The sequence below is a fragment of the Lontra canadensis genome, unplaced genomic scaffold (genome assembly GCF_010015895.1).
Source record: "Lontra canadensis isolate GAN:19392208 unplaced genomic scaffold, GSC_riverotter_1.0 scaffold81, whole genome shotgun sequence".
Lineage (NCBI taxonomy): Eukaryota > Metazoa > Chordata > Mammalia > Carnivora > Mustelidae > Lontra > Lontra canadensis.
Genome location: NW_022631075.1, coordinates 11,391 through 26,269, shown reverse-complemented (window position 1 = coordinate 26,269; position 14,879 = coordinate 11,391). Strand labels below are relative to the sequence as shown.

Sequence of the window (14,879 nt, the reverse complement as noted above, 5' to 3'; positions counted from 1 at the left end):
TGTAATTCAATCACTCAATGCTTATTTCTTGAATACCTACTATGTGCCAGGCACTGTTTTAGGTACAGGGGATACAGCCATGAATGAAACAGACAAAAATCACCGTGCTCATGGAGCTGATAGAAATAGACTACTTTAGCAGTTCAAAGAAGATGGCCGAGAGCCTGGGTGGTGGAGTCTGGGGAAGGAAGCCCCGAGGAGGACGATGTGTGATTTCAGCTGAGTCTTGAAGGACTGTGTCTTGGCCAAAAGGCAGGCGGGGCGGGGTAGTAAGAATATAGCAAAGCCTGGAAACCTGAAAGTGGATGGGCAGAGTGACTAGGAAATGACAAGTGGTTTGGTTTGGGACTGCAGAGCATGCGCCGAAAAGAGTAGTAGCAATCTCTCTCCAGGTAGGTGCAATCAGGTAAAACAGGCCAAGGCCCAGTCAGGTCTCTGCATTTTTCTGAGACCCAACCCTGGTGAAAGGCAAAAGGGAGCCCAACACCATCTGGCCATGTGCTTGTGGTATTTGGTTTGGGCTAAGCCTACCCTAGGGCCCCATATGCCCAGCCTCCCGGCGTGCAACCTTACAGGGGCTCCGCATTCTCTGCCAAGAGCCTTCATTTAAAAGGAAGGTCTGTCCTGGAAAAGTTAAGGAAACTTGAATAAAATAAAATTTAACTCGAGAGCTTTAGGTTCTCGTGATCTTTTACAGCAATAATTCTTAAATTGGCTAAAAAGAAAAATAGGGGGACGCCTGGGTGGCTCAGTTGGTTAAGCGGCTGCCTTCGGCTCAGGTCATGATCCCAGAGTCCTGGGATCGAGTCCCACATCGGGCTCCTTGCTCAGCAGGGAGCCTGCTTCTCGCTCTGCCTCTGCCTGCCACTCTATCTGCCTGTGCTCACTCTCACGTTCTCTCTCTCTCTCTCTCTCTGACAAAAAAAGAAATAAAATCTTTAAAAAAAAAAAAAAGAAAAATAGGGGTGCCTGGGTGGCTCAGTTCGTTAAACGTCTGCCTTCGGCTCAGGTTAGGATCTCAGGGTCCTGGGATTGAGCCCCACATCAGGCTCCCTGCTTAGTGGGGAGCCTGCTTCTCCTTCTCCCTCTGCTCCTCCCCCCGCACTCATGCACTCTCTCTCAAAAAAATAAATAAAATCTTAAAAAAATAATAAAAATAACAAGAGAAAATAACCTGCCCTCTAAAGATGGATTCTGTAAACCATGCTTTGTTTATTACAATTTCTCTTCAGTATTTGTCATGTGAATTCTGTCTTTTGCTATTGAAACTAGCAGGCTTTCATATTTTAATATGTTTCATGACCCGCAATAAAAAGTTGGACAGGTTCACCTTGCCGTGCTCTTTGAAACCCCCGGCAAGTGAGACAGCTCAGAGTACATGCATTATCTTGACTCTGCAAGCCTCAGTTTTGTCAGCTGTGAAATGGAATTAATTAGAATTCCTATCTCTCAGGCCTGTTGACAGGATCGGGAGAGTTAATCTATGTCCTGTGAAGTGCTTAGCATGACATCAGGCGCAGAAGAGGTCAACACAGCTGTGATCCTACCCTGATTCTGTAGTTTCTGAAAACTCCCCAGTACCTGGTTGTATCAACTATTTTATCGCAAGAAACGGGCTTCACTTCATCCAATCTGTCTGGCTCTAGAGATTCTGACAAGGGCCACAACAAGGAAAGTTGATTTCCAATCTTCCTGGTGGACAGACCAAGGCACTAACCCATGATGGCCCAAGACACAGAGAAACATGGGGCTGAAGTGGAAAGACGATGTCAGTTGGCTGACTTTCAGCTTTCTCTCCTAATTGGCAAATGACATGCTTTTGTTTAGTGGCTCACACACCTGCCTTTACCCCGTGACCTTCCCTTCTAGAATAAATCCATCTCAAGTCTCAAGTTTTATAATAAAAGCACTCCCGAGCCGCGAGCTTAATGGCAAAAGTGAAAAGAGACCTCTTGCTTTCAAAGACTTTGGTATGTTTCCTCTTTTCTGCGCCTTTTTTCCCTGGGGAGAAGTCATAGGGTTGGGAAATCAGGCTGGGACCCTATGGATTCCCTGAAATACTATACAAGCAAAGGCAGCTCTCATGGTCACACCGTACCCAACGGGCCAGCAGTCAGTGGGGTCTGGGTGTGAGGCAGGAGGGAATTTTTCTTTTACCTTTGCTCTGTTTTATAATCATTGTTGTGAAACGAGTGCTCTGAGTTAGAGCTCAGAATTTTCCTATAAGCAATGTTCCTATTCGGTCCAGTTCAGAAATGTCCTTTTCTTTCTTTATGATTTTCTCTGCATGTGTGCGTGTGCCATTCCCTTTCTATAGCACGTGTGGCATTTCCTTGAGACTATTTTAGAAAATCTGGAGGGGAGGGATGGATCCCAGGAATAAAATGAAAAGAATGTTAAGTATTGTTCTAAGCCCTTTACATATATTAACCCTTTTAATCTATTCCTATGAGGTAGGGACTAGGGGTACCCACTATGCCAGCTGGGGAAACTGAGGTGCAAAGTAGTTGAGTTAGAGAGTTGTCACGCGAGAAAGTTGGGTGTTTGAAAACGAGACCTCTAGCTCAAGAGACCCACAAGTGAGTCCCGAATGAGAAAATGGGGAACAGCAGGGTTGATCAGGTGGTAAGGAAGTCCCAGACTTGGGCAAGGCCTCTGCCCCACCTTATAGGGCTGACTGGGAATTCCTTCCACCAGCAGGAGTCAGTACTTGTTTTGTGGGGACATCAGCTTATATAATTTTGGAACCTTCTTTAAAAAAAAAAAACACAAGCGTATCTTACTTTTGAATATTCCATGAGACCACACAACCAAATCAACACGTTGCCCTGGTGCCTTCTGGGTGAAGGGTGGCTCTGAAGCCCGGAAGTCATTAGCTTGGCCAGCCACCTGTCCCCTGGCCAGGTGATAGCTCCACTCCCGGCCAAGCAGGGCACTGGAATATCCTTTTGATGGTAGGCTTCCCCTTTTCGCTCCCCAACACGAGGCCCTGCAGAATCCATCTGTCAACAGCAAAATACAGGGTTTGCTCTCTGGTTTTGGCTTTCCAGCCACGACCATCTTCAATTTGGGAGTGAAAACGTTCGAGTCGGTGAAAGGGGTCCTGTGATCGCGTTTGGCACGTTCTCTTAAATCTCGAAGAGTGCTCCATTTCCTGCCTGCCTTGCAGAAGTTGCCCAAGGAAATGAAATCCCAGAATGAATGTTCACCATCAAAAACAGACCTCTCTCCCCCTGTCCCCCTCGTTGACAGTCGTGGAAAAGGCATGGATTCATAGACTCTTTTAATTTAACTCAGTTTTTGTCTCTGAAGAGGGTCCAGTAAAAACAACCATTCAATTTGTCACTTGAACATTGTTTATATTTGTTGCCAGGATACCAAAGGCTCTGTTAAGCCTTTGGCTAAGAAGAGCACCATGCATCTGAACTTGTTCACCTGCACATCAAGCAAATAATGGCTGAAATGATGGGAAAGCTCCTCCAAACATTTTAAGTGGAACACAAGGCATTTTTTGTGCCCAGAAATCGCCACATCCCAGTATTTGTTGTTCAAATAAATCTCCACCCGCATACCGAAGTGCACATTATACATAATAAGATGGGGTTTTGAAAAGACAGATATTAATTATTTGGAGGTAAATCAGCTCACCTTTGACCCAAACTCTGAGCTGTAATTTTGTTGCTCAGCTTCTTGGTCCCGAAATTAATGTAAATCTTTACATTTGTAATTTCACTTGCCAACGCCAACCTACCCACACAGTCTGAGTCAGACACTATTTACTTACAACTGTGTTCAATATTTAAAATGTTCTCTGGAAGGATTAAATCACCTAATCATAGTCTTTTCACTGATTTGGCTTTATGTAAAAATGATGGAGCCCGAGGACATCAAAAACTGGAGGGGGACTTTATAGGACAAACCAAAGCTCTGATGTGAGACACATCCTGCCCCCAGGTTGCTCAGCAACCACAGCTAAAAAAGTAAAACCCAAAAGGAAAGTACTGGTTTGGGGTTTTTAATAATAAAGGGTCACCCTTAGAAATCAATCCTTGCTCCGAGTCCAGAAGCTACCCCTTCCCCGATGCCCCTGGCTCCGACAGCATCTGGGAGTCCTGGTAGACCCCACTGTCTGACGCTAGTCTGAAAGAATCATGCCATTTTGAAGCCAAGCAGTCAGAATCTGATTTCGATAAAAGCAAATCAGCCGCTATTAACCATATGTGTCAATTTTGGTGCGGAGAGATTTACCAGAAGCTGTTCATAATGGTTACTTCTGAGGAGGGGCACGGGGGGTGGGAGAGGGAAGACAGATTTGCTTTTGGTCTTGTAGCTCTCCTTCACTATTTGATTTTAATTACCATGTACAGATGTTAATGGTGTTAAAAATCTTAAAAAAAAAACAAACAAACCCACAAATGAGAAATACTATACATGCGAACTTCGCAGGAGAAATGAAATTCATCCCAGTAATACTGACACTTGAAAATCTGTTACCCGGTACAGCAGTACTTTTAAAAAAATTTCTACCAAAGTCTCTATAATGACAGAGGTGGATGAATAGGTTCCCCCGGGGGTCTGGGGACAGTGCCAGCCCCGGGTCCTTGGTACGCAAGAACTCTCGCCACAGCTTATGTTTTTAAAACGCATTCAATTTGTGCAAGAGACTTGCTAACATATCTGCATCTCTTTTAATACAAAAATAATGGCTTAAATGACTTACCATCCACGAAAACTGCCCCTGTGGGGAGACACCCTTGGTTTCTTGCTCCCGCGGTCCAGAGCGCCTGCTGCACACCGCCTCCGGTGACTGAGTGAAGAGGCCCCGGGAATGGAAAGCGCGGCTGTGCGCGAGCTGACCTGTACTCTCACCTGAAATCAGGCTTCACGGATTGTGTTATGCACTGGATAGTGACAAAACAACGGCATAAATTAGGGTGTTGCTAAGATTGTGTACCATCCATGTTCGCATGAACATAATGGACATAATGAATTCTATAGCACTATCCTGCACAGCTTGGAGAGATTAAAACCACTTTGTCTTTAAATTAAATTTCAAAAATCATTGAATAACAAGAATAGAAAGAAAAACAACAAAAACCCCTCATCCATGTCAGCCACCCAATTGTACAACACACCACTTCTTGCTTTCTGGTCATTAATGCCTGGTCCCAGGTTTATTTTAATAGCTACCGGATCAGTGAGTACATATCTATCGTAATAGCCATAAAGGGGGTTGGAGTTCCCTTGTATTGTCGTTTGCGACCCTAAGAGGAGATCCCCTTTTCCCCTTCCAGGATCAAATCCATAGCTGAAAAAGACCTAAGCTGAAGTTTATTTTATATGAATTCTGCACACTATAATGGGTCCAGTCTGTCACCAGACTGGATATTATATTGTAATATTATGATATTATTAACTTTATTCCCTGTGTGTTTCATCCCTGTGACTTATTTTATAACCGGAAGTTAGTCTCTCTCAATTCTTTTCGCCTATTTTGCCCATCCCCACACCTGACTCCCCTCTGGCAACCACCAGTTCTCTGTATTTGAGACTGTGTGTGTGTGTGTGTGTGTGTGTCCGTTGGCCTGTTTGGTTTTTTTTTTTACATTCTACATACAAATGAAATCATACGGTATTTGGCTTTCTTTGACTTCTCTCATTTTAGCATAGTACCCTCCGGGTCCATCCGTGTTGTCGCAAATAGCAAGATCTCATTCTTTTTTATGGCTGAGTACTATTCCATTACATGTACACACTACGTCTTTATCCATTCATCTATCAGCGGGCCCTTAGGTTACTTCCATATCTTGACTATTGTACATAATGCTGCAATGAGTAGGAGGGCATATATGTTTTTGAATTGCTGTTTTCCCGTTCTTTGGGTAAATGGCCAGCAGCGGAATTACTGGATCCTATTGGTATTTCTGTTTTGAAGTTTTGAGAAACTTCCAACCGGGCCGTACCAATTTACATTCCTACCAACAGCACACGAGGCTTCCCTTTTCTCCACGTCCTCACCAATGCTTGTTTTCTCTTGTCTTTTGTTTTTTTTTTTTTTTTAAAGATTCCATTCATTTATTTGACACAGAGAGAGATCACAAGTAGGCAGAGAGGCAGGCAGAGAGAGAGGGGGGGAAGCGGGCTCTCCGCCGAGCAGAAAGCCCAACGTGGGGCTCAATCCCAGGACCCTGAGACCATGACCCGAGCCCAAGGCAGAGGCTTAACCCTCTGAGCCACCCAGGCGCCCCATTCTCTTGTTTTTTTGATGATAGCTATTCTAACAGGTGTGAGGTGATAGCTCACTGCGGTTTTAATTTGCATATCCCTGATGATGAGCGATGTCGAGCATCTTTTCATGTGTCTGTTGGCTGAATTCATTTTTTAAAAAGATTTTATTTTATTTATTTGACAGACAGAAATCACAAGTACACAGAGAGGCAGGCAGAGAGAGTGGAGGAAGCAGGCTCCCTGCTGAGCAGTGAGCCTGATGCGGGCCCAATGTGGGCCTCGATCCTAGGCCCCCCGAGATCATGACCTGAGCTGAAGGCAGAGGCTTTACCCACTGAGCCACCCAGGTGCCCTGGCTGATTTCATTCTTAAGTAGTGCTCTGCTTAGGCAAATCTTCATTGAACAAAATGGAGTGTAATTATGAAAAATTCACATTGGGGTGCTTACTTCCTAGATGCCAGATGTCATGCTCGTTCCAATGCTTTATGTTACTTGATCCTCACTCACAACACCCCTAGGAAATAGGGTTAGCGCTGTTATATGCCCATTTTATGAAGGAGGAAACTGAGACTTGGGAGACTAAGGGACTTGCCCAAGGTCACACAGCTTAGTAAACAAGAGCCAGGATCCAAATTGAAGTACTTGTCTCTCTTTAGTTTTTTATTTTAGTGTGTGTATGTATGTATGCACATCTGTAAGCTCTGCACCCAAGGTTGGGCTTGAACTCAGAGCTCGGAGATCAAGAGTCACATGCTCTATCAACTGAGCCAGCCAGGTGCCCCTCAAATCTGAGTACTTCTGATTCTGGGGCCCTGAAATCTTCACTGCCTCCTAACAGTGATCACAGTTACCACTTAGAGAGTGGTTATTATGTATGTTCTACAGGAGAGGCTTTGCATAAATTATTTAATCCCCGCAACAATCTTCTTTTTTTTTTTAAAGATTTTATTTTATTTATTTGACAGACAGAGATCACAAGTAGGCAGAGAGGCAGGCAGAGAGAGAGGAGGAAGCCGACTTCCTGCTGAGCAGAGAGCTTGACGTGGGATTCTGGGATCACTCTGGGATCACGACCCGAGCCAAAGGCAGAGGCTTTAACCCACTGAGCCACCCAGGCGCCCCTGCAACAACCTTCTGAGGCAGGCATTATTATCCTCATTTTATAGGTGAAGAAAACCAAGGCTTAGGGCAATCAAGTAACTTGCCTAACAGCACAACCAAACAGCACGAGCCAGGCTTCTCTGAATATATGTATGAATATATGAATATATGAAATATATGAATTTTTCATATGGATATATGAAAACAGAGTTTTCAGCTCTCCAAAAACTTCGAGATATTGGGGCACCTGGGCGGCTCAGTCATTTAAGCGTCTGCCTTCAGCTCAGGTCATGATCTCGGAGTTCCTGGATCGAGTCCTGCATTGGGCTCCCTGCTCAGCAGCGACGTGTGCTTCTGCCTCTCCCTCTGTGCTCTCCCCCTGCTTGTGTGCTCTAATAAACTCCCTCTTTTACAAAAACAAAACCCAAAAGAACTTTGAGGTATCTTTAACATATAAAAATGGTGTAGATTTCAGATGTACGACTTGAGGCTTTGATAGAGGTATACATTGTGGAGTATTCTGAGCCAAGTCATGCTGAGATCCTGGTGCTCGGACAGGGGACATGCCACAAGCACCTCTAAGGTCCATTAGGCACTACTCCCCCCCATGCAGACCCTGGCTGTGAGCTGCACTTCACCTTGCCGGGGCTCAGAAATGGGTTTTGCCCGTGTGCATGGGTCACCCATCACATTCTACTTTCAGGGTTGCCATTTGACAGCCATGGCGCTTTATTCTTCATACAAATCTTGGGTTGCAGGCAAAATCCACTGAATTTCTGAGGCCTAGCCCAGAGCTACAGAAACTTAACAATTTTTTTTTAAAGATTTTATTTGAGAGCGCGCGAGTGAGCACGAGCAGGAGTGCAGGGGGAGGGGCAGAGGGAGCAGCAGACTCCCCGTTGAGCAGGGAGCTGGATGTGCTGGATGCAGGCCTTTATCCCCAGACTCCAGGATCATGACATGACCCAAGCTGAAGGCAGACGCTTAAATGACTGAGCCACCCAGGCACCCCTTAACCATTTCTCATGTGGATCCTTTTAAGGGCTTATCCAAAAGAAACAAGTGTCCTCCACAGATCTGGCTTATTAGCATGTTTGACAGAAGGCAGCAGATGCCACATTTCCTCTTTTTTTTGAAATCAGTGTTGAGGTGGTGGTTGTTCTGCTCCCTCCTGTAATTGTGACCTGCACTGCCATCTCAGCCCCGTGTACCTGTGCCAGCCCTAATCCTGCTTTGAATGGGATTAGATAAAAGGGCTCGGGCTGGGTCAAGATGGAGGACAGAAGGCAACTGGATGAAAATTCACTTATTACCTTGCATTTTAAGGGTTTCTCCTGTTTAAATTAGATGAGATTCATACAATTACCATTTTAAAGTGGACAATTGTTTATATTTCTTGATTAGTAAGCACAGGACCGGGAAAGGTGGGTACATGGTCCTTTTAGGAGAAAGCTCATTCGGTTAGGACCATCCCCAGTCAACAGATCTGTGGTTCTGGATACACTGGGCCTGAATTCTGCTGTTATACTGGGAATATCGTTGGGTCACAGGACCAAGGTAGTGTCTGAGAAGTGAAGGGCTGGAGACTGGTTTGGAAAGAAAGCTTTCCCTCTCAGGAGCTACTGCAGCATTTAAAGGACATGTAACAAACATCTACTCAAATGTAGCCCTCACCATGTATGCAAATCAAGTCAAGGACAAAAACATATTTCAGATATTTTTTATTTCTCCAAATTTATCAGGAGTGACTGAAATAAAAAATATAATTGAGTCCCATCATCGTGGAAATGGCTTTAAGAGAAAACTGCTCATGTATTATTGCTTCCCGTTTAACCAGTGAAAGTTGCCATCGATAAACAGACAGCCAACAGTCTGTCAAGAATGCTCAGGATATGTTCTATCATACAACATGCCTGTTCCGGGGTGGGGGGGGGGGAAGGAGAAGGCTCGGAAATAACTTATGTGAACTTCTTGATTTCATCGTACAAGACCAGCACGAAAGCACCACCCATGCCGCGGAGAACATTGGACCACGCCCCCTTGAAAAACGCTTTGGCGCCTTCATCACGTGCGATCTTCCTCCAGCAATCCACTGTGCCTGTGTACATGATGTCAGCTGCAAAGAATAAAGACACGGAGTCGGTGACCAAAGGCTGATGAGAGTCCTTCCCAGACTTACTGGACCAAAACGGAGCCCCGCCTCCAAGAGTGCCCACGGCAGTTCCAGGAAACTCCACATTGACACATTCGCCTGTGTGATACTGAACTACTGATGCCGTGAGTAGAGAACAGGGCTATGTAGACGACCCCTTGGCCTTAGGCTCTAACACCATTTAAGCACCCTCATTCACAGGCATCCAAAGAGCCCGCTCAAAGGCAGACACCATCAACCCCATCCCGCCATCAGGCATAGACCTCATTTTTAAAGCCAGGCACCACTAGCCTGTGGCCCCCGCTTGTCCCCGGCCCACGCGTCTTTTTATCATTTGCTCCAGCGGAACTTACTCCCTTTGCGCCCAGACTGCATCATCATTCGGCGGCGAACAGTGTCAAACGGATAGGAAGTCAACCCAGCAACTGCTGTGACAGACTGTGCGATCATCCAGCTGATGAAGATGTGAGTATTCTTGGGGTCTGGAAGCATTCCTGAGAATAGGAAGAGACGCTTTTACTAGAAAGCAGAGTTTTAGGGGCCCGTTGTTTCCTACAACCCCGCCTCCCCCTTCCCCCCCAATATCTCATCCCTGCGCAGAGTTTGCCCTGGATGACCACGGCTTCCTCTAGCAATTACAGCAAATCTCTGGCTCTGGAAAACCCGGCCGGCATTAACCACCTTTCTGATGAAAGGAACAAAGCTTCAAAGTAGAGAGAGCAAGCTTACCCTTGGCGGTGTCATAGATACCGAAGTAGGCGGCTCGGTAGATGATAATACCCTGCACAGACACATTGAAGCCTTGGTACAGGCCCCTAATGCCATCAGATTTGTAGATCTTAACCAGGCAGTCACCGAGGCCTCTGAATTCCCTTTCAGCTCCGGCTTTGCCCACATCGGCTGCTAGGCGGGTACGGGCAAAATCAAGAGGATACACAAAGCACAAGGACGTGGCCCCAGCTGCACCACCTGATGCCAGATTCCCGGCAAAGTAGCGCCAAAACTGGGTTCTCTTGTCCACGCCACCCAGGAAGATCTGCTTGTACTTATCTTTGAAGGCGAAGTTGAGAGCCTGGGTGGGGAAGTATCTGATGACATTGGCCAGGTTACCGCGCCAGAAGGACAGGACTCCCTGCTCCTTGGGGATACGAACCACGCAGTCTATAATGCCCTTGTATTGCTTATCCGCAGTGATTTGCTTGCTGGCATGCTGCACCTGACAGACAAGAGGAGGGCCGACAGGGAGAGTTACAACCTCGGAGCAGGAAGACAGGAAGAGAATGTTATCCTCTGTATCACCGGCGGGGCTTTCAGGTTAACTACTCCCCACAGCCAGTCTTCTAGATCATACACGATGGACCCTCCCGACCCTTGGAGGCCAGTCCCCGTGGAAGGAGTGCTCTACAACCTTAGAAGGCATGAAGCCTCCACCCCTTTGGGTGGGGGGGCACCCTGGGTCGGACCCGTGACCTTTAGACCTGGGAGAAAGGTCATTACCTCAGACCCAGGTTCAGAGGCATCTGGGGCTGTCCCGCCTAGGGCGCGGTTACCTCGGTGGCCCTGGCCTCCGCCTCGGGGTTCCGTTCCGCCCCTGCTCCTCTCCCAGAGGTGACCCACAGGCCCCCAGTCCTGCGCCCGTCCCGGGGCGCCCTCTAGGGCCGGAGCGGGGGAGCGCGGCGCGAGGCGGCCGGTACGCGGCGGCGGCTGCGCGGGGGCGGACGCAGCCGGCACACGCGCTTCCCGGCGCCGGCTTCCGGCCCAGCGAGGTGAGAGCGCGTCCGCCGGCGGCGCGGCCCCCCGACGTGCCGCATGGCCTCCGCCGGGCTGTTATGTTATCTCCTTGCCGCGACCTTGAGGCCTTCGGCACGGCCAGGTGTCCCCCCCTTCAGTGCCGGCTTCCAGGCTTCGCCCTTGACCTCCAGGCCCCCGGGAGGCGGCCGCTGCCGGGCTGCCCACTCCGAGCTCGCCGCTGCCCCCCACCCCCCGGGACGCCAAGGCCCGGGCCCGCCTCGCCTCCCTCCGCCCCGACCCCTTCTTAGCTCCAGAATTTCAGGTCACCAAAGCACCTCCCCCGAGCTGGCCCTTTGGTCCGCCTCTGCGGCCACCCCTGCCCGCATCGGGCCGCTTCCTCCGACGGGACTGAAGAATTAACCCCCTCCCCTCTGGCCCCGAGGCCAGGCTTTCTGCGTGCCCCCTCCCCCACTTCCTGGTTCGACCCCCCTCCCAATCCCCGGAGGTACCTGCAGCAGCAGCTTGACCCGCTCTATGGGCGCTACCGCCGTCTTGGAGATGGCCGCGGCCACTCCACCCGCCAGGAAGTCCTTGGCGAAGGACACAGCGGCATCTGTCATGTTGAAAGGAATGAGACGGGCGACTGCGGGACTGCAGTAGAAACCGGCTGGGACTCCGGGACTCTGGGGCGGAGCGAAACAAATGGCCGATTTATATAGGGCGAGCCGGCGCCCCGGCTGCCGGCGTCGGGGGCGGGCCTGGGCGGGCACCGAGCCCCGGCGCGCGGGCCCGCGGGGTGGCTGAGTGGCTCGGCACGCGGGGGGCGGAGCCTCGGAGTCGGGCCCCGGGGCCGCCCTCCCGCGCGGCGCGGCTCGTTCCGGGCACCTGCCCAGGCCTGAGGATCCAGCGGCCCGGGCTATACCTGGGATCCGGCCGCTGGACTCTGGGGGAGGCCTTCGAGTGGAGGGCGGGTGAGGTCACGGGTGTGCCTGCATAAAAACCTCTGCAGTATTGAAGGGGACGCAAAAAAAAAAAAAAAAAACCCAAAAATCTCGGTAACTAAAATAATAGTTAATGCAATGTTAAAAAAAAAAAAAAAGAAAGAAAAAATGCTGTGGGCAAACGACGGCTGGTCGCCGGTTTCTGTAAATAAAATTGAAATGGAGCCCCAGGGTTGGGATTAGGGTGAGGCATGTGAAGCAGGGTCCTGCAAGTGCGGGGTGCGATTCTGTCTTTATTTTAAATGGTGATAATTTGTTCTTCATGGATTTTGGCCTTACTTTTGATTTTTCAAAAATGGTGCATTAAAAATCATTTGTTGTGACTACTGAGCTGTTTGGTGCCTCTTAAGTTTTGTGCTAGGGTGGGAGCCTCAGTCTTTTCACCCCAGACCTGCCACTGCTCTGGAGCTTCCCTGGTGAAACCAGGGGAAACTGGGGGGAATAGCAGGGTTGGGACCTATCAGCGTGCCTCAGACTCTTGGTTTGCAAAAACGATTTAACAAAGATCTTCCCCTGAATTGGCGGAGGAGAGTCCAAAGGACTCTGCTGGGGGTGGGGACATTATTTTAGCCAGAAGTCAAAAAAAGTGGTTGTACCAGGAAGGTTAAGAGGCTATGTGAACTGGGTTGGCATTTAGCTCCTTGGACGCAAAGTAAAGTGCTCTTGGATTGAGTAGATTCCTGAACTCCAGAGCTTTTAGAGGAATCAATAGAATTTGATTGACAGGCTTTGTGTCAATGGACAAGTGCTTACTGAGCCCCTTAATCCCTGCAGTGGGTAAGCATTTGCCAGACAAGTCCTTAAAAACCTACTTGCTAGCTCGAGTGCACTCTCTTAGGTTAGGAACAGAAGCAGAGAGTATAATCACATATCATATGTCTAAGTAGTAACAACAATATTTATAAAAATGATGATACTGCTGCAAGTTGCAACTGCCACCCAACCCGAGGTTGCCCAGCACAGTGAAGACACAGACAGGAGGCGTATCCTTCACCTTCCCTTCCTGCCCTCTCCCACCTTCTCCAGATCTGCCCATTGAAGGGCCCAATTCTAGGGTTCCTCCAGGATCATGAGGTCCTTCATTTAGTTATACTTTGCAATTTGGAAGTCTTCCCAGGAACTCCAGCAGTCTGACGTGATGAGCACACACGGAGAGGGTTCAGAGAAGAGCAGTTTGGAATCCAGCTTTGTTGATCCTGGGTAAAACCCTTGCCTGATGTTCATGAGAAGCTGCTCCATTTCTCATTAGTTAATTGTAACGGTGATGCAGCTGGATACAGAAATGACTTTGCTGGAGAGTTTCAGTGATGTATATTCTCCCAAAGTGCTAGTCCCTCCCCTTGCCTTTACTAGTGAGAGAATTAACAACTAAAACAAAAATCTGCAGAGCATTTTATTTAGACGGAGGTGGTTTGTAGAATGCATTTCAAAGTAGAATTGAAAACCTTTGCAGTTTGAACTCTTGACATTCTGGTTAATGCATTTTTATTGAAGTGTTAATTACTCTATGATACCCCTTGCCTGTCACTTAGGTATCCCTTTATCTGTCTTTCACTGGCCACATCTGCTACTCCCTTTGAGCATGATGTCCCTACTGCTTTCTATTCCAAAAATCTTTTGCTGTCTCAAGCACTTTCACATGTACTGTTGTGTCAGATTTCTATCTCACTGCAAAAAGATGATCAAATAATTACACAGAATTTGTCCCTTTTCAGTCTTTGGGTGCCTAAGTGTAGTTTTATTAAAGATGAATACAAGATGGTCATTTCAAAGCAACTTCATGTCATGCTTTGCTATTTTGCTAAATCCACCATGGGCGGGAGCTTTCTTAGTTGTTTATCATCAGGTATGTTTCAAGGAGTCAGATAGATGTTTTCAAAAGTGTGAAGGTCATAAAAGACAAAGAAGGACTGAGGAACTGTCACAAATTAAAGGAGACTAAGGAGAATGACATCTTTTTTTTTTTTTTTTTTTTTTTTTTTTTAATTTGTCAGAGACAGAGGGAGAGAGAGTGAGCGAGCACAGGCAGACAGAGAGGCAGGCAGAAGCAGAGGGAGAAGCAGGCTCCCTGCCGAGCAAGGAGCCTGATGTGGGACTCGATCCCAGGACGCTGGGATCATGACCTGAGCCGAAGGCAGCCGCTTAACCAACTGAGCCACCCAGGCGTCCCGGAGAATGACATCTTAATGCAGCATATGATCCTGGATTGGATCTTGGACCAGAAAAAGGACATTGATGGTACTATTGCTGAAATTTGAGTATCTGTAGATTAGTTACTGGTAGTCCACCAATACTGGTCTTAGTTACAATGGTTGTGTAAGATGGTAACATTTGGAGAAGCTGAGTGAAGGAAATATAGAAATTCCTTTTTTTTTTTAAAAAAAAGATTTTATTTGACAGGGAGCAGTAGAGGCAGAGGGAGAGGGAGAAGCAGACTCCCCGCTGAGCAGGGAGCCCGCTGTGGGGCTCGATCCCAGGACTCCAGGATCATGACTAAAGGCAGCCTCTTAACTGACTGAGCCACCCAGGCATACCTAGGAATTCTTTGTACTTTGTGTGTGTACGCAAAATTTTTATATCTGAAAGTTAAAAAAAATTAAAAAGAAAAAAAAAGAAGAAGAAACCAGGAGCAAGAGTCCAGGAAAAATAGAGATTAATATTAATG

General features: G+C 47.7%; 1 protein-coding gene across 1 annotated transcript; it reads right to left on the bottom strand.

The window, feature by feature from the left end:
* Positions 1-9,036: 9,036 nt before the first annotated feature.
* SLC25A5 (solute carrier family 25 member 5) lies at positions 9,037-11,936 on the bottom strand. The gene is made up of 4 exons (XM_032882270.1): positions 11,723-11,936; positions 10,212-10,698; positions 9,836-9,976; positions 9,037-9,446 (listed from the first exon to the last, which is right to left on the bottom strand). The coding sequence occupies exons 1-4, from the start codon at positions 11,831-11,833 to the stop codon at positions 9,289-9,291; spliced, it is 897 nt and encodes a 298-aa protein (XP_032738161.1). The 5' UTR covers positions 11,834-11,936; the 3' UTR covers positions 9,037-9,288.
* Positions 11,937-14,879: the final 2,943 nt, after the last annotated feature.